Source organism: Anolis carolinensis, unplaced genomic scaffold (genome assembly GCF_035594765.1).
Source record: "Anolis carolinensis isolate JA03-04 unplaced genomic scaffold, rAnoCar3.1.pri scaffold_7, whole genome shotgun sequence".
NCBI lineage: Eukaryota > Metazoa > Chordata > Lepidosauria > Squamata > Dactyloidae > Anolis > Anolis carolinensis.
In genome coordinates this window covers 1,970,161-1,993,990 of record NW_026943818.1, presented here as the reverse complement: position 1 = coordinate 1,993,990, position 23,830 = coordinate 1,970,161, and the positions used below count along the sequence as shown (strand labels likewise).

At 40.5% G+C, this 23,830-nt stretch overlaps 1 protein-coding gene and 1 non-coding gene across 3 annotated transcripts in view; one reads left to right on the top strand and one right to left on the bottom strand.

Annotated features, from left to right (window-relative positions):
• Positions 1-200: 200 nt before the first annotated feature.
• On the bottom strand, positions 201-296 carry mir219-1 (microRNA mir-219-1). Its single transcript, NR_129930.1, has one exon. It is a non-coding gene; the product is annotated as a microRNA mir-219-1 (primary transcript).
• A 2,827-nt stretch (positions 297-3,123) lies between these two features.
• cercam (cerebral endothelial cell adhesion molecule) overlaps positions 3,124-23,830 on the top strand; it is a 43,924-nt gene continuing 23,217 nt past the window's right edge. Inside the window, exons 1-2 of one of the 2 annotated variants that reach the window (XM_062959878.1) lie at positions 3,124-3,375; positions 5,113-5,269. In XM_062959878.1, coding sequence (XP_062815948.1) covers positions 5,205-5,269 — 65 coding nt within the window. In that variant the 5' untranslated portion in view covers positions 3,124-3,375; positions 5,113-5,204. Of the gene's footprint in view, positions 3,376-4,658; positions 5,270-23,830 lie in introns of those variants that run through there. The other variant, XM_062959877.1, reaches the window with a different exon arrangement.

The following is a 23,830-nucleotide window of genomic DNA, read 5'->3' as shown; positions in this document are numbered from 1 at the left end:
GCAATCCTTTTTATTGTCAAAACACGGATGAGAAATCCCCGCACAAAGGAAGATTAATTTCATAAAATATATGAATATATATATATATATATATATATATATATATATATATAAAATATATAAGACGTTGTGGATTACCTTGCTGCTCCTCGGGCCTCTTTCCCCGGTTGTTCCTCAAAGGCCTCTCTTGCCGCGCTTGAAGACTTGGCCACAGATGTCCAGACACAATTCTTGGTTTGCATGTTTTCTGGACAAGAATTGCGTTTGGACAATCAGGAGCAAAGGTTCCTTCTGGACCTGGATGGCCTTTCCTCCGAAAACGGGAACAAAAACGGGAACCAATTCCTTCCGAAGGGGGGAAAGCATCGCACGATACACACCGAGTTTTCCCTGCCACGCTCCTCCCACCTTTAGCACACGAATGTCAATATTCATAATATATCACTACTAGCTGTGCCCGGCCACGCGTTGCTGTGGCAAAGTGGTGGTGGTATTGGTTAAAAATTATTGTGTAATTTTTATTTGTATTTTTTTATTAATTTTATTGTAAGTTATCTTTTTATTCATTATATTTTATTATTTTCTTGTATTATTTTTAGTTATTTTCTGTTATAGTATTTTATTGTATTAATTTTTTAGTGTTTTTAATTATTTTTATTGGGTTGCTAGGAGACCAAGTTGGAGGAGCTTAGCCTTCTAACTGGCAGCAATTGGATAAAAGCAATTATTCCTCTCCCTCTAATTAGGACTTTATTTTTCTTTTCTTTTTGTTGTATCAACCTAGAGGCATGGATGATGGGTTGTGTTGTCAAATTTCGAGGTTGGGGGGCCTGTGGTTTTGTTGTTTTATGAGTCGCCGTGATGCCATCACTCTTTTATATATATAGATAATGTATATTTTACAGAAATACGTTTGAATATGTGTCTTTTATAGAATGTTTACAATGATGATGTGTTTATGTTGTAACCCACCTCGAGCCACGAGGAGAGGTGGGTAAGAAATATAATAATAATAATAATAATAATAATAATAATATACTTTTCTCAAGGGAGCTGCTTTCCCTTCTCTCCTGTATATGTAAATATAATAATAATAATAATAATAATAATAATAATAATAATAAGTTTTGTCGAAGGCTTTTATAGTCAGAATCACTGGGTTGCTGTGAGTTTTCCGGACTGTATGGCCGTGTTCCAGAACCTCTGAGGATGCCTGCCATACATGTGGGCAAAACATCAGGAGAGAATGCTTCTGAACATGGCCATACAGCCTGGAAAACATACAGCAATCCAATAATAATTTTTATTTATACCCTGCTTTTTCTCTCTGCAAGGAGACTCAAAGCAGCTTATATTAAAAGCATTTCAAGACCATTTAAAATCGTAATATAATAATAAGGAAAATAATAATTTTTATTTATACCCTGCTTTTTCTCTCTACAAGGAGACTCAACACAACTTAAGTCAAAAAACACTTCAAGACCATTTGAAATCGTAATAATAAGGAAAAGAATAATAATAATAGGCTTACATTAAAAACATTTCAAGGCCATTTAAAATCATGATAAAATAACAATATATTTATTTATACCCTGCTTTTTCTCTCTACAAGGAGACTCAACACAACTTAAGTCAAAAAACACTTCAAGACCATTTGAAATCGTAATAATAAGGAAAAGAATAATAATAATAGGCTTACATTAAAAACATTTCAAGGCCATTTAAAATCATGATAAAATAACAATATATTTATTTGTACCCCGCTTTTTCTTTCCTCAAGGAAAGTCAACGCAGCTTTAAATTCCTCAAGTCAACGCAGCTTTAAATTAAAAGCATTTCAAGACCATTTAAAATCATAATAATAAGGGAAGTAGTAGGCTTATTTTAAAAGCATTTCAAAACCATTTTAAATCATGATAAAATAATATGGATGATAATAAGAAGAAATAATAATATATTTATTTGTACCCCGCTTTTTCTCTTCACAAAGAGACTGAATTCGGCTTAAACGCATTTCAAAACCATTTAAAATCAGAATAATAAGGAAAGTAGTAACAATAATAATAGATTTGCATTAAAAGCATTTCAAGACGAGTTAAAGTCATGATATAATAATAAAGATAATAATAATAATAATAATAATAATAATAATAATAACCGTACATTAAAAGCATTTCAAGACCAGTTAAAGTCATGATATAATAATAAAGATAATAATAATAATAATAATAATAATAATAATAATAATAATAATAATAATAATAATAATCTTACATTAAAAGCATTTCAAGACTAGTTAAACTCATGATATAATAATAAAGATAATAATAATAATCTTAGATTAAAAGCATTTCAAGACTAGTTAAACTCATGATATAATAATAAAGATAATAATAATAATAATCTTACATTAAAAGTATTTCAAGACCAGTTAAAGTCATGATATAATAATAAAGATAATAATAATAATAATAATCTTACATTAAAAGCATTTCAAGACCAGTTAAAGTCATGATATAATAATAAAGATAATAATAATCTTACATTAAAAGCATTTCAAGACCAGTTAAAGTCATGATATAATAATAAAGATAATAATAATCTTACATTAAAAGCATTTCAAGACCATTTAAAGTCATGATATAATAATAAGGAAAATCATTATAATAATACACTTGAATTAAAAGCATTTCAAGACCATTTAAAATTATGATATAATAATAATAATATGGAAAATAATATATTTATTTGTAACCTGCTTTTTCTCTCCACAAGGAGACTTAACGTAGCTTTAAATTAAAAGCATTTCAAAACCATTTAAAATCAATAATCATAATAGGGGAAAAAATGTTCTCCTTCCAAAAACCGGATCCTTTTCCCAAGATCTTGGCTGTGCAATGGACTAAGGCTTAGAACAAATAGATAAGATAAAGGACTGAAATGCAAAAGTAGAAGACGGAAGCAAAAAGGAGGATTTCGATGCCGTTCAATGAAGTCCCAACGGCATGAGATGGGGACCCAGGATCAGGCAGATCAAACAATAATAATAATAATAATAATAATAATAATAATAATAATAATAATAATAATTCAGACTGAGACAAGCCACCCCTGCCTTCTTTTTGAACCTGCCCACAGAACAGGACATCCTTTCGTTTAGGTTTGTTTCTTATTCAAACCCCAAACGAAAAGTATTTCTTCCATTTGCATCTCAAACGAAGGAAATATAAGATTGTTTTCCTTTCTTTTTTTTCCCCTTCCACATTCATCTCTTGCAGAAAGCACAAATAGAACCCAAGGATGGTTTTAAATAGAAGTTTCTCTTTCTCTTCCTAACAAAACTTTGGATCCCATCTGCAGCCAGTTCCATTCAAGGCAAGGTTCTTATTTTTTTAATCTTTTTAGAGCAACTATTTAAAAAAAAAATCACAACACGCATCCATCTATCCACACATTACGGGAAATCCTGTGTTTGAATGGAGCCGAATGGGATTATATAACAAGCGACTGAGAGAGAAATGGCAAAAGGCGGCTCTGGCGAAAACTACAGAATAAAAATTAGTAATAATAATAATAATAATAATGAATTAATAATAGACACACCAGTTTGCAAATAGAATGGATCCCAACCTATCCAGGCCTGGCTTTAATTCCCAGTTTGCAAGGAGAGCAAAAAATAAAATAAAAAATAAAATCCGATTTGCTGCTTCTTTGGAAACCCATCCATCCTTTTCACACAGATTGAAGCCTTGGATCTAAGAGGGGAAAAATAAGCCAAAAGACAAGAAAGGAGGCAAATAAAAAGAGTAATAATAATACTAGTCACTGTAATAATAATATGTCTTTCTCAAGGGAGATGCCTCCCTTCCTATCTCTCCTGGGCATGTAAATATAGTAGTAGTAATATTAGTAATAATAATAATAATATGCCTTTCTCAAGGGAGCTGCTTTCCCATCTCTCCTGTATATGTAAATATACTAGTAATAATAATGGTAATAATAATAATAGTAATATATTAATATGCCTTTCTCAAGGGAGCTGCGTCCCTTCCCATCTCTCCTATACATGTAATGATAGTAATAATAATAATAATAATAGTAATAATACTAATAGTAATGTATTAATATATCTTAAGAGAGCTGCCTCCTTTCCCATCTCTCCTGTACATGTAAATATAGTAGTAATAATTGTAATAATAACATGTCTTTCTTAAGGGAGCTGTCTCCTTTCCAGTCTCTCCTGTACATGTAAATGTAATAATAATAATAATAATAATAATAATAATAATAATAATAATAATAATAATAATGATGATAATATGCCTTTCTCAAGGAAGCTGCCTCCTTTCCCAACTTTCCTGTACATGTAAATATAGTAATAGTAATAAAAATAATAGTAATATATTAATATGCTTTTCTCAAGGGAGCTGCCTCCCTTCCCATCTCTCCTGTACATGTAAATATAGTAATAGTAATAATAATAGTAATAATAATAATAATATATTAATATGCCTTTCTCAAGGGAGCTCTCCTTTCCCATCTTTCTTGTGCTTGTAAATATAATAATAATAGTAATATATTAATATGACTTTCTCAAGGGAGCTGCCTCCTTTTCTGTCTTTCTTGTGCTTGTAAATGTAGTAAAAATAATAGTAATAATAATAATAATAATATATTAATATGCCTTTCTCAAGAGAGCTTCCTCCTTTTCTATCTTTCTTGTGTTTGTAAATATAGTAATAATAATAATAGTAATAATAATAGTAATATATGAACATGTCTTTCTCAAGGGATCTGCCTCCTTTCCCATCTTTCTTGTGCTTGTAAATATAATAATAATAGTAATATATTAATATGACTTTCTCAAGGGAGCTGCCTCCTTTTCTATCTTTCTTGTACATGTAAATATAGTAATAATAATAATAGTAATAATAATAGTAATATATTAATATGACTTTCTCAAGGGAGCTTCCTCCTTTCCCATCTTTCTTGTGCTTGTAAATATAGTAATAATAATAGTAATAATAATAGTAATATATTAATATGCCTTTCCCATCTTTCTTGTGCTTGTAAATATAGTAATAATACTAATACTAATATGCCTTTCTCAAGGGAGCTGCCTCCTTTCCCGTCTCCTACTCTCCCCGTCTACACCTGTTACCCGGCTTCTCTTGGATAAAGAACCCGCCGAAAGAGACCGAAAAATGATCTTCGAAGCCCAGAGACGAAGGAGAAGCATCCTGCTCCTCGGTGGAGTAGACCCATGGAGGTAAGGGGGTTTGCGCCACTGTAGACTTACCATGGTTGGGAAGACCCCCAGTCGCCTCCATTCCTCTTTCCCTCCTTCTCTCTCTCTCTCTCCCTTCTTTCCTTCCTTCCCTTTTCTGCCTTTTGGCTCCTTGGAGCATCCTCCTCCTCCTCCTCTTGGGCTGCCGGCTTCCCATTGGCCGAGAGGGATGCAGGCGCACAGAGCATCCCTCATCCAAACTGCCTGCCTGCCATCCCTCCTGCGTTTCTTCTTCTTCTCCTTCTCTCTTTCTTTCTTTCTTTCTTTGCTCTCTTCCTTCTGTGGGAGCAGGCAGGGCGAGACTGAAGGCAGCTCCGGGCCGGGGAAGGGTTTTGAGGAGCGGCCCCCAACCATCCCAGGGTTAAGGGAAGAATGGGGACGGGCTTCAATTGGTACTGGATTTGAATAACACCACGGGGTGAGAAAGGCCCATTGTGTTTTAGGCCTCATGAATCTCCCCTCTCTTTCTCTCCCGATTCAGTCCCAGCCGGCAGCTGCAACCTGAGGCCGAGCTCTCAAAGACACACCACAAGCCCCACAATCCCCAGGCCTCGGCCGCATGGGACACCCAGGTGTGGGTCCAAGAGGGAGAGTTTACTTAAATAGACATACTTTGGGGTGATGGGATGATCCAACCATCATGCATTTGTGTGTTTCTAAGACCAAGGGGTTGACTTATTTACATATACATACTTTGGGGTGATGGAATGATCCAATGGTTGCGCGTTTGTGTGTCTTTAAGACCAAGGAATTACTTTATTTACATATACATACTAGGCATGTCCGATCGATGGAAAAAATGTTTCAATTCTCGTTTCTAAAGTAGAGGGTGCCAGCGCTTCGATATAAAAAGTATTTCCGAATTTTTCACCCAAAAATTTCGGATATTTCTGAAAATTCGTAATGATTCTAAATGTTTCTAAAATGGCGGACGTGCATGCGCAGTCGCCAAAAAAAAAAAAGGAAACTTGGGGGGGGGGGGGACATTTACAGGGCTCTCCCGCCCTCATTTCTTGAGCTATCCTTATCAAATTTGGTACAGTGGGAGATCACATTCAACAGTCTTTGCTCAACAAATTGCAGAACATTTCCTGTCTTTTATGATTTTTTGGGGAAAAAATTTAACGAAACATTAAGACACATTTAGAGAATGGGCCAACGATGGTTCAAATTACATTGCTGGTTGCGCCCAGGGACAACGTCTCGGAACTCAATTCAAAAAGCGAGAACAATCCGAAATAATTCCAATATAAGAAACAAAACATTTTTTGGACAACCCTAATACATACATTGGGGTGATAGAATGAGCCAATGATTGTGTATTTGTGTGTCTCTAAGACCAAGGAATTACTTTATTTACATATGCATAATTTCAGGTGATGGAATGATCCAATGGTTGTGTGTTTGTGTGTCTTTAAGACCAAGGATTTACTTTATTTACATATAAAGTGAGTCTCACTTATCCAACATAAACGGGCCGGCAGAAGCTTGGATAAGTGAATATCTTGGATAATAAGGAGGGATTAAGGAAAAGCCTATTAAACATCAAATTAGGTTACATCATGTTATACAACAAATTTGACAGAAAAAGTAGTTCAATACGCAGTAATTCTATGTAGTAATTACTGTATTTATGAATTTAGCACCAAAATATCACGATTTATTGAAAACATTGACTACAAAAATGCGTTGGATAATCCAGAACGTTGGATAAGCAAGTGTTAGATAAGTGAGACTCTACTGTACATACTTTGGGGTGATGGAATGATCCAATGGTTGTGTATCTGTGTGTCTCCAAGACCAAGGAATTACTTTATTTACATATACATACTTTGGGATGATGGAATGATCCAATAGTTGTGTATTTGTGTGTTTCTAAGACCAAGGTTTTACTTTACTTACATATACATAATTTCAGGTGATGGAATGATCCAATGGTTGTGTATTTGTGTGTTTCTAAGACCAAAGTTTTACTTTATTTACATATACATAATTTCAGGTGATGGAATGGGACACGCGTTGTGTGTTTGTGTGTTTCTAAGACCAAGGTTTTACTTTATTTACATATACATAATTTCAGGTGATGGAATGGGACACGCGTTGTGTGTTTGTGTGTTTCTAAGACCAAGGTTTTACTTTATTTACATATACATAATTTCAGGTGATGGAATGGGACACGCGTTGTGTGTTTGTGTGTTTCTAAGACCAAGGTTTTACTTTACTTACATATACATAATTTCAGGTGATGGAATGAGCCATGGGTTGTGCGTCTGTGTGTCTCTAAGACCAAGGGTTTTCTTTATTTACATATACATACATTGGGGTGATGGAATTATCCAATGGTTGTGTATTTGTGTGTCTCTAAGACCAAGGGTTTACTTTATTTACCTATACATAATTTCAGGTGATGGAATGATCCAATGGTTGTTTTTTTTTGGTCCCTTGAAAGCAATATATTTTATGGAGGACTGGATGTTATTTGGGGCAGGTATGTCAGTCTAACAACAGAGAAACCTAAATGGCCTTGCATTAATACTAGTGGATATTGACCACTAAGAAGAAGATTGACTCAAGCGAGTTTTTTTACTTTTCTCAGGAAGATCATACTTTACAAAAGGGTTATGATTATTCCAAACAGTGTGAATGCTAAGTGATCTCCGAAAAGGATCACGCTTCCAAATGGTTGTGGACATGCTGGTTTTTCAAAAGGCTATGTATAGTCTCTAATGGGGAGCCCTCGGTGGTGCAGCGGATTAAACCACTGAGCTGCTGAACTTGCTGACCGAAAGGTCGGTGGTTCGAATCTGGGGAGTGGGGTGAACTCCTGCTGTTAGCTTTAGCTAACCCAGGATTTTATCATAGTATATTTACTGTATGTGACCTCATTTGTTTTATGACTTGTTTTATTGTTGATTGATTTGTCTCATTGTTGTGTTTTTATTTTGTCTGTTGCCTGGGCTTGGCCCCATGTAAGCCGCCCCGAGTCCCTTCAGGGAGATGGGGCGAGGTATAAAAATAAAATTATTATTTTATTATGACACAGCAAACAAAACAGACATGCTGGATTTCATATCTCAAAATCACAAGTCGAACACTTCCCAAGTGTCTAGGACTGTGTAATGTATTTTTGGATGATGCGTGCAGATCCCAGTCGGGTGGCCTTTTGCAGTTGGCAGATCGTGATTTTGTCAATGTCTGTTGTTTCCAAATGCCGGCTGAGATCTTTTGGCACGGCACCCAGTGTGCCCATCACCACCGGGACCACCTGCACTGGTTTCTGCCAGAGTCTTTGAAGTTCAATCTTGAGGTCCTGATAGCGGCTGAGTTTTTCCTGTTGTTTTTCATCAATGCGACTGTCACCTGGGATGGCGACATCAATGATCCAAACCTTTTTCTTTTCCACAACTGTGATGTCTGGTGTGTTGTGTTCCAGAACTTTATCAGTCTGGATTCGGAAGTCCCACAGTATCTTGGCGTGCTCATTTTCCAAGACTTTTGCAGGTTTGTGATCCCACCAGTTCTTTGCTGCTGGGAGGTGGTTCTTGAGGCATAAGTTCCAATGAATCATTTGGGCCACATAGTTGTGCCTCTGTTTGTAGTCTGTCTGTGCAATTATTATTATTATTATTATTATTATTATAGCTTCTGCAGTTTGAAAACATGCAAATGTGAGTAGATTAATAGGTCTGGCGGGAAGGTAATGGTGCAGTGATGTCTATGGCCACATGACCTTGGAGGTGTCTATGGATAACGCCGGCTCTTTGGCTTAGAAATGGGCCAACGTCGGCCTTCCTAGTCCCTGTCTGCTGTTTTTAGGGTCTTCCCTTCTCTTCTGAATTAAGTTGTGCAAGAGGCATATCTCTCTCTCTATGAATGAAAGTTTTGCACGCACACATCTATGGGGTCCGAAACTTTTCTCTCTTTCCTCTTTCCCTTCCGCGATGCTTTCTGCTCCACTTGTAATAAAAGGAAATATCTCGGTCGGCCTTTTCCGGTTGCCGGGCAACTCCGGCGGATGGGGCCGAGCGCAATGTGGCCGACCGGTCCCAAGACAAAGCCCAAGATTTGGGTGACATGTGACCCTGGGGATGAAAAGGGCAGCCCCAAAACGTCCCCCCAGTGATGCCTTCCCCTCCGGCCCCATTCACTTCCCTACACCAATAAATATGGATTAGCGGGATCCGTGTTCCCACAGTGCTGAAAAGAGGGGCTTGATCTTTGCACCCCATTTGTGTCCCATCCTGACAGGCCGCGCCACAAAATTTAACAGGGAAGAGTCACTGGGGGCAAAGCCAGGGACGGGGAGCCGGTCGGGCTCAACTGCATTTGAACCCCCATCTGCCCTTTTGGGAAGACCTTTTTTGGGGGACATGATGTCACCCCAATCCGGACAAAAGCCCCGCCGTGGGTTTCCCAGAAGAAGACATTGCGATCAGGGCTCCTCAAAGGTTTCAATGAGCCAAGGGCCGGTTCACAGCCCTGCAGACAGTTGGGAAATCAAACATGAATGCATTCCTCTGCACATGGCACAGATCTCATTCCTAGTGCGGAAACACACAGGATTTAAAATGCCTGTGGATAATATTATATTATTATATTATTATGGCGTAGTGAGTTAATAATAATAATAATAAACTTTATTTTTATATCCCGCCCCATCTCCCCGAAGGGACTCGGGGCGGCTCACAACAGGGACAAGCCCGAACAACAACAACATATTTAACATAAACTTAAAACATTCCAACAATACACAAAATAAAATAATGGACAAATACATTAAAATCCAAGCAGATAAAATCAGAGTAATTAAAAGCAACCCAGTGGGGACAGGTTAAACTGCTGAACTGCTGAACTTGTTGACCGAAAGGTCTGTGGTTTGAATTTGGGGGGCAGGGTGAGCTCCCGCTGTTAGCTCCAGCTTAATAATGATAATAATACTTTATTTTTCTATCCCGCCACCATCTCTCCGAAGGGACTCGGGGCGGCTAACATGGGGCCAAGCCCAAAAGAGAGACAAAACATAAGTTAAAACAACTTCAGTAGAGTCTCACTTATCCAACACTCGCTTATCCAAGGTTCTGGATTATCCAAGGCATCTTTGTAGTCAGTGTTTTCTATATATCATGATATTTTGGTGCTGAATTCGTAAATACAGTACAGTAGAAACTCACTTATCCAAGACTCGCTTATCCAAGGATTATCCAAGGATTCTGGATTATCCAAGGCATTTTTGTAGTCAATGTTTTCAATATATCATGATATTTTGGTGCTAAATTCGTAAATACAGTACAGTAGAGTCTCACTCATCCAAGACTTGCTTATCCAAGGTTCTGGATTATCCAAGGCATTTTTGTAGTCAATGTTTACAATATATCGTGATATTTTGGTGCTAAATTCGTAAACACAGTAATTACAACATAACATTACTGCGCATTGAACTACTTTTTCTGTCAAATGTGTTGTCTAACATGATGTTTTGGTGCTTAATTTGTAAAATCATAACCTCATTTGACGTTTAATAGGCTTTTCCTTAATCCCTCCTCATTATCCAAGATATTCGCTTATCCAAGGTTCTGCCGGTCCGTTTAGCTTGGATAAGTGAGACTCTACTGTATCAATAACTAAAAACTGTGTCAACACAACAATCAAAATAAACAAGTAATTCAATTACAGTTAAAACACAGGATACAGGATACTTCTGCCAACCTAGCAGTTCGAAAACCTGCAAATCTAGCCTAAAATGATACCTTTTAATATATTGGGTCTATGGTTCCCGTCCCCTTGATCAGGTTGTGTAAGTGTTATTTATTGCTATATACTTGAGTTGTTCTACCTTGCTTAATAATGTGTTATTATGTTGCTATGTAATGTATGTGTTGTTTTTATGATTGGAAACCGCCCTGAGTCCCATCCGGGAGATAGGGCAGTATATAGATGAAGCTTTATTGTTGTACCATTATATTATTATTATTATTTTATTATGACACAGCAAACAAGATAGATATGCTGGATTTCGTATCACAAAATCACAAGTCAAACACTTCCCAAGTGTCTAGGACTGTGTGATGTATTTTCGGATGATGTGTGCAGATCCCAGCAGGGTGGCCTTTTGCAGTTGGCAGATCGTAATTTTGTCCATGTCTATTGTTTCCAAATGCCGGCTGAGATCTTTTGGCACGGCACCCAGTGTGCCAATCACCACCGGGACCACCTGTACTGGTTTCTGCCAGAGTTTTTGAAGTTCAATCTTGAGGTCCTGATAGCGGCTGAGTTTTTCCTGTTGTTTTTCGTCAATGCGACTGTCACCTGGGATGGCAACATCAATTTTATTATCAGTTTTTATTATTATTATTATTATTATTATTATTATTATTATTTTATTATGATACAGCAAACATGATAGATATGCTGGATTTCGTTTAGATTATTATTATTATTATTATTATTATTATTATTATTATATGTGAGTAGATCAATAGGGGAAGATAATGGCACTCCATGCAATCCATGCAGTAGGACAGCACAGACAATGTTGTGTTTGTTTACATGTTTTACAAGTATTTTGGGATATTGCTTAATATCATGCCTATGGCTACATGACCTTGGAGGCATCAATGGACATGGAATGTGAGTAGATCAATAGGTACTGCTCTGGCGGGAAGGTAACGGCACTCCATGCAGTCATGGCAGTGGCTGCATGACTTTGGAGGTGTCTGCGGACATGCGAATGTGAGTAGATCAATAGGTACTGCTCCAGCGGGAAGGTAACGGCACTCCATATAGTCATGGCAGTGGCTGCATGACTTTGGAGGTGTCTGCGGACATGCGAATGTGAATAGATCAATAGGTACTGCTCCAGCGGGAAGGTAACGGCACTCCATATAGTCATTGCAGTGGCTGCATGACTTTGGAGGTGTCTGCGGACATGCGAATGTGAGTAGATCAATAGGTACTGCTCCAGCGGGAAGGTAACGGCACTCCATATAGTCATGGCAGTGGCTGCATGACTTTGGAGGTGTCTACAGACATGCGAATGTGAGTAGATCACTAGGTACTGCTCCAGCGGGAAGGTAACGGCACTCCATACAGTCATGGCAGTGGCTACATGACTTTGGAGGTGTCTACGGACATGCGAATGTGAGTAGATCACTAGGTACTGCTCCAGCGGGAAGGTAACGGCACTCCATACAGTCATGGCAGTGGCTGCATGACTTTGGAGGTGTCTACGGACATGCGAATGTAAGTAGATCAATAAGTACTGCGCCAGCGGGAAGGTAACGGCACTCCATATAGTCATGGCAGTGGCTGCATGACTTTGGAGGTGTCTACGGACATGCGAATGTAAGTAGATCAATAGGTACTGCTCCAGCGGGAAGGTAACGGCACTCCATATAGTCATGGCAGTGGCTGCATGACTTTGGAGGTGTCTGCGGACATGCGAATGTGAGTAGATCAATAGGTACTGCTCCAGCGGGAAGGTAACGGCACTCCATATAATCATGGCAGTGGCTGCATGACTTTGGAGGTGTCTGCGGACATGCGAATGTGAGTAGATCAATAGGTACTGCTCCAGCGGGAAGGTAACGGCACTCCATATAGTCATGGCAGTGGCTGCATGACTTTGGAGGTGTCTACAGACATGCGAATGTGAGTAGATCACTAGGTACTGCTCCAGCGGGAAGGTAACGGCACTCCATATAGTCATGGCAGTGGCTGCATGACTTTGGAGGTGTCTGCGGACATGCGAATGTGAGTAGATCAATAGGTACTGCTCCAGCGGGAAGGTAACGGCACTCCATATAGTCATGGCAGTGGCTGCATGACTTTGGAGGTGTCTGCGGACATGCGAATGTGAGTAGATCACTAGGTACTGCTCCAGCGGGAAGGTAACGGCACTCCATATAGTCATGGCAGTGGCTGCATGACTTTGGAGGTGTCTGCGGACATGCGAATGTGAGTAGATCAATAGGTACTGCTCCAGCGGGAAGGTAACGGCACTCCATATAGTCATGGCAGTGGCTGCATGACTTTGGAGGTGTCTGCGGACATGCGAATGTGAGTAGATCACTAGGTACTGCTCCAGCGGGAAGGTAACGGCACTCCATATAGTCATGGCAGTGGCTGCATGACTTTGGAGGTGTCTGCGGACATGCGAATGTGAGTAGATCAATAGGTACTGCTCCAGCGGGAAGGTAACGGCACTCCATATAGTCATGGCAGTGGCTGCATTACTTTGGAGGTGTCTGCGGACATGCGAATGTGAGTAGATCACTAGGTACTGCTCCAGCGGGAAGGTAACGGCACTCCATATAGTCATGGCAGTGGCTGCATGACTTTGGAGGTGTCTGCGGACATGCGAATGTGAGTAGATCAATAGGTACTGCTCCAGCGGGAAGGTAACGGCACTCCATATAGTCATGGCAGTGGCTGCATGACTTTGGAGGTGTCTGCGGACATGCGAATGTGAGTAGATCACTAGGTACTGCTCCAGCGGGAAGGTAACGGCACTCCATATAGTCATGGCAGTGGCTGCATGACTTTGGAGGTGTCTGCGGACATGCGAATGTGAGTAGATCAATAGGTACTGCTCCAGCGGGAAGGTAACGGCACTCCATATAGTCATGGCAGTGGCTGCATGACTTTGGAGGTGTCTGCGGACATGCGAATGTGAGTAGATCAATAGGTACTGCTCCAGCGGGAAGGTAACGGCACTCCATATAGTCATGGCAGTGGCTGCATGACTTTGGAGGTGTCTACGGACATGCGAATGTGAGTAGATCAATAGGTACTGCTCCAGCGGGAAGGTAACGGCACTCCATACAGTCATGGCAGTGGCTGCATGACTTTGGAGGTGTCTACGGACATGCGAATGTAAGTAGATCAATAGGTACTGCGCCAGTGGGAAGGTAACGGCACTCCATACAGTCATGGCAGTGGCCACGTGACTTTGGAGGTGTCTATGGACTCGGTCGGCTCTCCGGCTTCGAAATGGAGATGAGCACCTACCCCCAGAGTCAGACTCGACTCGACTTAATGTCAAGGGGAAAACTTTACTTTTACTAATAATACAATATCCAAGTACTAATAATGGTTAATATAAGAGTCCTCTCACTTGTAACTCGGGGACGGCTCTCCATATATTTTAAAGAAGGGGAATGTCCCTTCTTGCTTGACCGCTTGGTTCAGAAGAGAATGGGCGATTCATGGGCAGAGCGAGTCAAAACGGCCCTTTGTGCGGCCCTTGGCCCGTGGGCCGGCATCGGGGACAGGGCTCCCGGCGGCACCAGGCACGCTCCCCTCGTACCGGGACGTGTCTCTCCTCAGGAGGACACAGTTGGACGCATACTGGTTGTGTGGTGCCAACGTTGTTGTTGTTGTTGTTTTTGTTGTTGTTGTTATGAGGCCTTCAAGTTGGGTTTCTTTCCCAACTTACGGCAAACCCCACCACAGGCTTTGCTGGGCCTGAGAGTGTGTGTCTTACGGCAACCCTATCCTACCCTGTTTCTCCGAAAATAAGACATCCCCGAAAAATAAGACCTAGTAGAAGTTTTGCTGAATTGCTAAATATAAGGCCTCCCCCGAAAGTAAGACCTAGCAACGTTTTTGTTTGGAAGCATGCCCAGCGCCTGCCAAACAGAAACCAGAACATGCAGGATTGGTAAATGTACATACCAGTTGTACATGGAAATAATGGTAGTAACAAGAAATTCTTGATAAGATTCAGAGTTTGTCTGGTTATGTTGGTTTGTGATGACAACTACTGTACAGTATATAATAAATGTTCATTTGTTCAACAATACATGTGAATTCTTCTTCATGGAAAAATAAGACATCCCCTGAAAATAAGACCTAGCGCATCTTTGGGAGCAAAAATTAATATAAGACACTGTCTTATTTTCGGGGAAACACGGTAGGATATATTCAGAACCTTACCAATCTATACTATGATTGTATATACAGTAGAGTCTCACTAATCCAAGCCTTGCTTATCCAAGCCTCTGGATAATCCAAGCCATTTTTGTAGTCAATGTTTCCAATATATCGCGATATTTTGGTGCTAAATTCGTAAATACAGTAATTACAACATAACATTACTGCGTATTGAACTACTTTTTCTGTCAAATTTGTTGTATAACATGAAGTTTTGGTGCTTAATTTGTAAAATCATAACCTAATTTGATGTTTAATAGGCTTTTCCTTGATCAGTCCTTATAATCCAAGATATTCGCTTATCCAAGCTTCTGCCGGCCCGTTTAGCTTGGATTAGTGAGACTCTACTCTACCAATACCTATACCAATCTATGAGAAAGGCTGCATAACGGGAACAGTTTTTGTGGACCTTACGGCAGCCTATGACACGGTGCAACATAGAAAAATGCTGCATAAAGTCTACCATATCACCTGGGACTTTGACTTTACAAAAACTGTCCAGACCCTCCTGGAAAACCACAGCTTCTATGTGGAGTTTCAGGGCCAGAAAAGCAGATGGAGGAGGCAAAAGAATGGTTTACCCCAAGGCAGCGTTCTTGCACCGACCTTATTGAATATCTTCACGAACGATCAGCCACAACCACCACTCACAAAGAGCTTTATATATGCTGATGACCTTGGCCTCACAACACAAGCAAAAGATTTTGAAACAGTTGAAAAGCAACTCACCAATGCCTTGAAAGATCTCTCCAGCTACTACAAAGAGAACCACCTGAAGCCCAACCCTGCCAAGACACAAGTGTGTGCTTTCCACCTACGTAACCGCAAAGCCAACAGGAAACTGAAAGTGACTTGGGAAGGCCAAGAGCTCGGACACTGTTTCCATCCTAAATATCTTGGTGTCACCTTAGACCAAACACTAACATATAGGAAACACTGCACGAACACCAAGCACAAAGTAGCTGCACGCAACAACATCCTGCGGAAACTGACTGGCAGCGCATGGGGAGCAGACCCACAAGTAGTAAGAACCTCAGCCCTGGCCTTGTCTTTCTCAACGGCAGAGTCTGCCTGTCCTGTCTGGCACAAGTCTGCCCATGCCAAGCAGGTGGACATAGCACTGAAGGAAACATGCAGAATCATCACGGGATGCCTTAAACCTACACCTGTTGATAAACTCCACAAGTTAGCTGGCATTGCCCCTCCTGACGTGCGACGGGAAGTTGCTGCTAACGGTGAGAGAAAAAAGGTTGAACATTGTGAAAGCCCCCCACTGCATGGCTCTCACCCTCCTCCCACCAGACTCAAGTCAAGGAAGGGCTTCATGAGAACCACCACTCCCTCCTCTGGATGTCCCTCCAGCAGCAGCAAGGGTGTCCCTCTGGGCAGCTCAACCTGGCAATTCCAACTGGGTGGCCCCCCACGAGGGTCTTCCTCCAGGGCAAACCAGGAATGGGCCACTTGGAGGTCCCTGAACAGACTCAGAAGCGGAGTGGGCAGATCAAAAGACAACTTGGCAAGGTGGCTCTACCTGGAGGAATCCTCCACCTTGTGTGACTGTGGAGCTGAACAAACAACTCAGCACATGTATGCTTGCCCACAATGCCCTGCCTCATGTACGGAGGAGGAGTTGTTTAAAGCTACAGACAATGCGGTTGCTGTTGCCCGCTTTTGGTCCAAAACTATTTAGTTGCTTGTGCTTTCCTTTTTTTATTTTATTTTATTTCCATTATTTGAAATGTATTTGTTGTACAATGCTTTTGACACGAAATAAATAACCAATCTATACTCGAGGCTTGCCTTTGCCCTCCTCTGAGGCTGAGATTATGTGACTTGGCCAGGGTTGCCCAATGGGTTTCCATAGATGGGTGAGAATTTGCACCCGGGCCTCTGGAATCATAAGCTAGACCTCAAGTAGAAGAGGGAATTCCAATCACTGTTGCTGTTTTAGTTCTGTAACTCACCTCAAGCCATGAGAAGAGGCGGGCAAGAAATGTAATAATAATAATAACAACAACAACAACAGACTACAAACAGGGGCACAACTATGTGGCCCAAATGATCCATTGGAACTTATGCCTCAAGTACCACCTCCCAGCAGCAAAGAACTGGTGGGATCACAAACCAGCAAAAGTGTTGGAAAATGAGCACGCAAAGATACTGTGGGACTTCCGAATCCAGACGGACAAAGTTCTGGAACACAACACACCAGACATCACAATTGTGGAAAGGAAAAAGGTTTGGATCATTGATGTCGCCATCCCAGGTGACGAAAAACAACAGGAAAAACTCAGCCTATATGTGTTGTATAATCCAGAACGTTGAATAAGCAAGTGTTGGACAAGCGAGACTCTACTGTATATAGATTATGGGGAGTGATGTTCAGAACACATTTGTGTTGCCTGTGGCCAAATCTGGTGTCATTTGGCCCAGTGGTTTTGTTGTTTACTCGGTCCTCAGTACATTTTATATATATAGACTAGCTGTGCCCGGCCACGCGTTGCTGTGGCGAAGTCTGGTGGTCTGGGAAATAAAGTATTGAGGAATTGGTGGTAGTGAAGGTAAAGGGTAAAGGTTTTCCTCTGACATTAAGTTCAGTGGGTTATATAGCTGTGTGGAACTGCCATATAATCCAGTTAAAATCAGATAATCTGTATCTTATAGGCAGTGTGGAAGAGGCCTAAGTGAGGCCTAACTCTGCCTGTCTCCTGGGCTGAGTGGTTGCTAGGAGACCAAGTGGGCGGAGCTTAGCCTTCTAACTGGCAGCAATTGGATAAAAAACAATTATTCTTCTCCCTCTAATCAGGACTTTATTTTTCTTTTCTTTTTGTTGTATGAACGTAGAGGCATGGATGAGGGGTTGTGCTGCCAAGTTTAGTGTTTCTGGAATGTGTAGTTTTGTTGTTTTGTCCTAGGCCGAAATTTCATTACCCTTTTATATATATAGATTATTGGGAGTGATGTTCAGAAAACATTTGTGTTGCCTGTGACCAAATCTGGTGTCATTTGGCCCAGTGGTTTTGTTGTTTACTCGGTCCTCAGTACATTTTATACATATAGATTATTGGGAGTGATGTTCAGAAAACATTTGTGTTGACCAATATTGAGGTAGCAAAGGGTCCAGTGGGGTTGCCCAGAGAGAGAGAGAGGAGAGAGACCCTTTTCCGTCCATCCGTCCATCCATCCTTCCTTCGGTCCTTGCCTCTCCCTTCTCTTCCCACCACCTCCCCGTCCGTCCTTTTGTCCTGCCTTTCTCATGGAAAGCGCCCCTCCTAAATCACCCCGTGACACCGTGATTGTGCCTCCTGCCCGGAGTTGTGAAAGGGGTTCAGGAATGCGGGGCCTGGGCGAAGGGCGAGGGGTCACCCGGCCACAAAACCCGCTCGCGAGGCCTCCTCTCCATCACTGCCAATATTGTCTCTTTCTGGGCCAGCAGGGTCCTGGCACGGCCCTTGAATGGCTCCAGCCGCAGCCCGGGCCACTCCACCCCTCCATCGGTCAGCATCTGGGAATGGACAGAAAAAGGCATTGTGTGCGCCAAGGCTTTGTCTCCCGTCACAGCTGCCTGGGCCTGGGCCGGGCCTGTCCGAAGGGGGCCCGGTGGGTGGGAGAGAAAGGCAGGAGGGTGGGCAAAGCATGGGTCACTGCGCCCGCCCGCCCGTCCCTCCGTCCACCCACCCCAGAGATGAGGGAATGTGCCTCGCTGGCCCTCACCTCTTTTCTTTCCCATTCTGAATTTATTAGGGGACCCTATAGAAAGGGGGAGAGGGCTCCTCCCACTCCAGAAAGGGGAAGAATCAGGCCAGATGTATGGGGCATGTCAGGGAATTTGGGAACTTCTGCCGCCGGTTCAGTCAGGGAGAAAAACACCTTGACACAATGAAGATATCAAACTGTCTTGCTTCCCCCCGTCCTTTTAAGCAAAGCCATATTTTATGGACCTTTAGAGTTTTCTATGGGCCTCCGAGACGCCAGAAATATTGATCTCCCCTTGGAGTGGGACGTGGGAAACTTTGGGATGCTTTGGATGAATTATTATTATTATTATTATTATTATTATTAACTTTATTTATACCCCACTTTTCTCCCGTGGGGACTCAAGGCAGCTCACAATATCCTTATGATGATGATAATGAACTTTATTTATACCCCACCTTTCTCCCATGTGAACTCAAGGCGGCTAATATTGGATTTATTATTATTATTACTATTATTATTATTATTATTATTATTATTATTATTATTATTATTATTAATTACTCTTATTAACTTTATACCCCACCTTTCTCCCCATGGGTGGGGACCCAAGGCTGGTAACAATATCCTTCTTCTTCTTCTTCTTCTTCTTATTATTATTATTATTATTATTATTATTATTATTATTAACTTTATTCCCCACTTTTCTCCCCGTGGGGACTCAAGGCAGCTCACAATATCCTTATGATGATGATGATGATGATGATGATGATGATGAACTTTATATATACCCACCTTTCTCCCATATGAACTCAAGGCAGCTAACAATATCCTTATTATTATTATTATTATTATTATTAGCAGAGACACATTTTTTTTTTATTATTATTATTAACTTTATTTATACCCCACTTTTCTCCCCGCGGGGACTCAAGGCAGCTCACAATATCCTTATGATTATGATGATGATGATGATGATAATGAACTTTATGATGATAATGAACTTATGATGATGATAATGAACTTTATATATACCCCGCCTTTCTCTCATGTGAACTCAAGGCAGTTATTATTATTATTATTATTATTATTATTATTATTAGCAGAGACACATTTTATTTTTTAATTGTTATTATTATTTACTTTATTCCCGTGGGGACTCAAGGCAGCTTATAATATCCTTATGATGATGATGATGATAATGAACTTTAAATATAGCTCGCCTTTCTCCCATGTGAATTCAAGGCGGCTAATATTATTATTATTATTATTATTATTATTATTATTATTAATACCTCACTTTTCTGCCCGTGGGGACTCAAGGCAGCTCACAATATCCTTATGATGATGATGATGATGATGATGATGATGATGATGATGATGATGTTGATGATGATAATGAACTTCATATATACCCCGCCTTTCTCCCATGTGAACTCAAGGCAGCTAACAATATTATTATTATTATTATTATTATTATTATTATTATTATTATTGACACAAAGATGCAGAATGACACAGCAAATGAGATATATATGCTGGATTTATTATTATTAATAATAATAAAAATTACTATTATTAACTTTATACTCCACCTTTCTCCCCACGGGTGGGGACTCAAGGCGGCTAACAATATCCTTATTATTATTATTATTGACACAAAGACACAGAATGACACAGCAAACAAGATATATATGCTGGATTTATTATTATTATTATTATTATTATTAATAATAATAATAATAATAATAATAATAAATATTATTAACTTTATACTCCACCTTTCTCCCCACGGGTGGGGACTCAAGGCAGCTAACAATATCCTGAGGATTATGATGATGATGATGATGATGAACTTTATTTATACCCCGCCTTTCTGCCATATGAACTCAAGGTGGCTAATAATATCATCATTATTATTATTATTATTATTATTATTATTATTATTATTATTATTATTATTATTATGACACAGCAAACAAGATAGATATGCTGGATTTTGTTTCACAAAATCACAAGTCAAACACTTCCCAAGTGTCTAGGACTGTGTGATGTATTATTATTATTATTATTATTATTATTATTATTATTATTACTACTACTATTATTACTATTATCAACTTTACACCCCACTTTTCTCCCCAAGGGTGGGGACTCAAGGCAGCTAATAATATCCTGATGGTGATGATGATTAACTTTATTTATACCCTGCCTTTCTCCCATGTGAACCCAAGGCGGCTAACATCATCATCATCATCATTATTATTATTATTATTATTAGTATTATTATTTTCTTTTTTCTGGTTGCTGTGTATATATTATTATTGGTTTTGTTCTCTGATGTTTCATATTTTATGTTGTATTGTTTTGTATCTGATTTTGCTGTAAGCCGCCCCGAGTCCCCTTCGGGGGAGATGGAGGCGGGATACAAATAAACTTATTATTATTATTATTATTATTATTATTATTATTATTATTATTATTATTATTATTATTATTTACCCTCTGGGCTTCTGGCTAGATTGGCTGCCTTAGAAAGTGATGCTTCTTCTTAATCATTCAGTATGTTGGGTTGTTGTGAGTTTTTTTTCGGGCTGTGTGGCCGTGTTCCTGTAGCACTCTCTCCTGACGTTTTGCCTGCATCCTCAAAAGGTCTGTTGGCAAGGAGGCAAGTGGAGTGTTTGTGTATATATACCTGTGGAATAATGTCCAAGGTGGCAGAAAGAACCCTTGTGTGTGTAAAGCAAGTGTGAATATTGCAGTTCTGGCCATGAAAGCCTTCCGCAACACAGGTTTGTGTGTTGCTTTTTTTGGCAGCGGGATGTCTGGTGCATCAGCACCATCTACAGGTTGCATGCGCCCGAGCCTCGTGGAATGGAAAGGCCGATGCAGCACGGCAACAGGCAGGTTGCATCCTTCTGCCTGAACCACAGCAACAGAACTTGTTGCTTTCCAGACAGACAGAGAGAACACATTGGAGCACGCTGTTTGCAAAGGTGCAGAATTGCCCTTGAGTCTCTCTCTCTCTCTCTCTCTCTCTTGTGACCTGGCCGCAGAGAAAGAGCAAAGCTCTGCAAAGCTAGTCTCTGTGTTTCCAGAAAGATGGATCACACCCAAAGGGTCGTTTTCAAAGTGAGGTGACCATTCTGGGGAAATGCTGCATGACATCTAACTTGTAAAGGCGCTGCAAGATCTCCTTAAAAGCCAAAGCAGGATGTCCTTCCTGCCACTAGGTGGCAGCACTAAGCCATGATTCACTTCACCTGGCAACAGTCAACCAAGAGTTGTCTCAGGGACCACTTCACCTGGCAACATCCAACTGCGTGATGACTCAGGGGCCACTTCACCTGGCAACAGTCAACTGAGTGATGTCTCAGGGGCCACTTCACCTGGCAATAATAAATTGAGTGATGTCTCAGGGGCCACTTCACCTGGCAACATCCAACTGAGTGATGTCTCAGGGGCCACTTCACCTGGCAATAATAAATTGAGTGATGTCTCAGGGGCCACTTCACCTGGCAACATCCAACTGCGTGATGACTCAGGGGCCACTTCACCTGGCAACAGTCAACTGAGTGATGTCTCAGGGGCCACTTCACCTGGCAATAATAAATTGAGTGATGTCTCAGGGGCCACTTCACTTGGCAACATCCAACTGAGTGATGTCTCAGGGGCCACTTCACCTGGCGACAATAAACTGAGTGATGTCTCAGGAGCCACTTCACTTGGCAACAGTCAACTGAGTGATGTCTCAGGGGCCACTTCACCTGGCAATAATAAATTGAGTGATATCTCAGGGGCCACTTCACTTGGCAACAGTCAACCGAGTGATGTCTCAGGGGCCACTTCACCTGGCAACAATAAACCGAGTGATGTCTCAGGAGCCACTTCACTTGGCAACAGTCAACTGAGTGATGTCTCAGGGGCCACTTCACCTGGCAACATCCAACTGGGGCCACTTTAACTGGCAACTACCATATCATAAAACATAGAATGGCCAAGTAAGTTAAGGCAATAATATCAACCAAGCCAACCAGGCGACATCCCATGGGCCGCTTTACTCGTTGGCCACTTCACCTGGCAACGGCCTTTGTGGCACAAACAAACAAGCATTTGCACTTTGAGAAAGATAGAGATAAATATCTAAAAATACAGAAGCGGAGAAAAGACTATGATTATTATTACGTCTTATTAGAAATACTGATTGTTATAATGAATGAAGAATATTGGAAATAATAATAATAATAATCTTTATTTATATACCGCCCTATCTCCCAGAAGGCACTCACTGTGGTTTTAATTCTATGTTTTATTAAGCGTATTTTTATGTCATAGGTTAATGTTTAGATTTTATAATGTTTTTGTTTTTGTCTATTGATGTACTGTATATTGTTATTGTTTTTATTTGATATTTCTGTGAGCCGCCCTGAGTCCCCTTCGGGGGAGATGGAGGTGGGATATAAATAAACTTATTATTATTGGGTTGTTGTATGTCTTTCGGGCTGTGTGGCCATGTTCCAGAAGCATTCTCTCCTGATGTTTTGCCCACATCTATGGCAGGTCATCCTCAGAGGTTGTGAGGCATGGATAAACTAGGCAAGGAAGGTAAAAATATATATCTGTAGAGAGTCCAGGGTGTGACAAGAGTCCTTTGTCAGTTGGAAGCCAGCATTAATGTTTCAGTTAATCACCCTAATTAGCATTGGAAAGGTTTGTCTCTTTCCTTGCCTAGTTTATCCATGCCTCACAACCTCTGAGGATGCCTGCCATAGATGTGGGCGAAACGTCAGGAGAGAATGCTTCTCGAACATGGCCACACAGCCCGAAAGACATACAACAACCCTGTGATCCCGGCCATGAAAAGCCTTTGACAACTTCTTCTTCTTATTATTATTATTATTATTATTATTATTAATA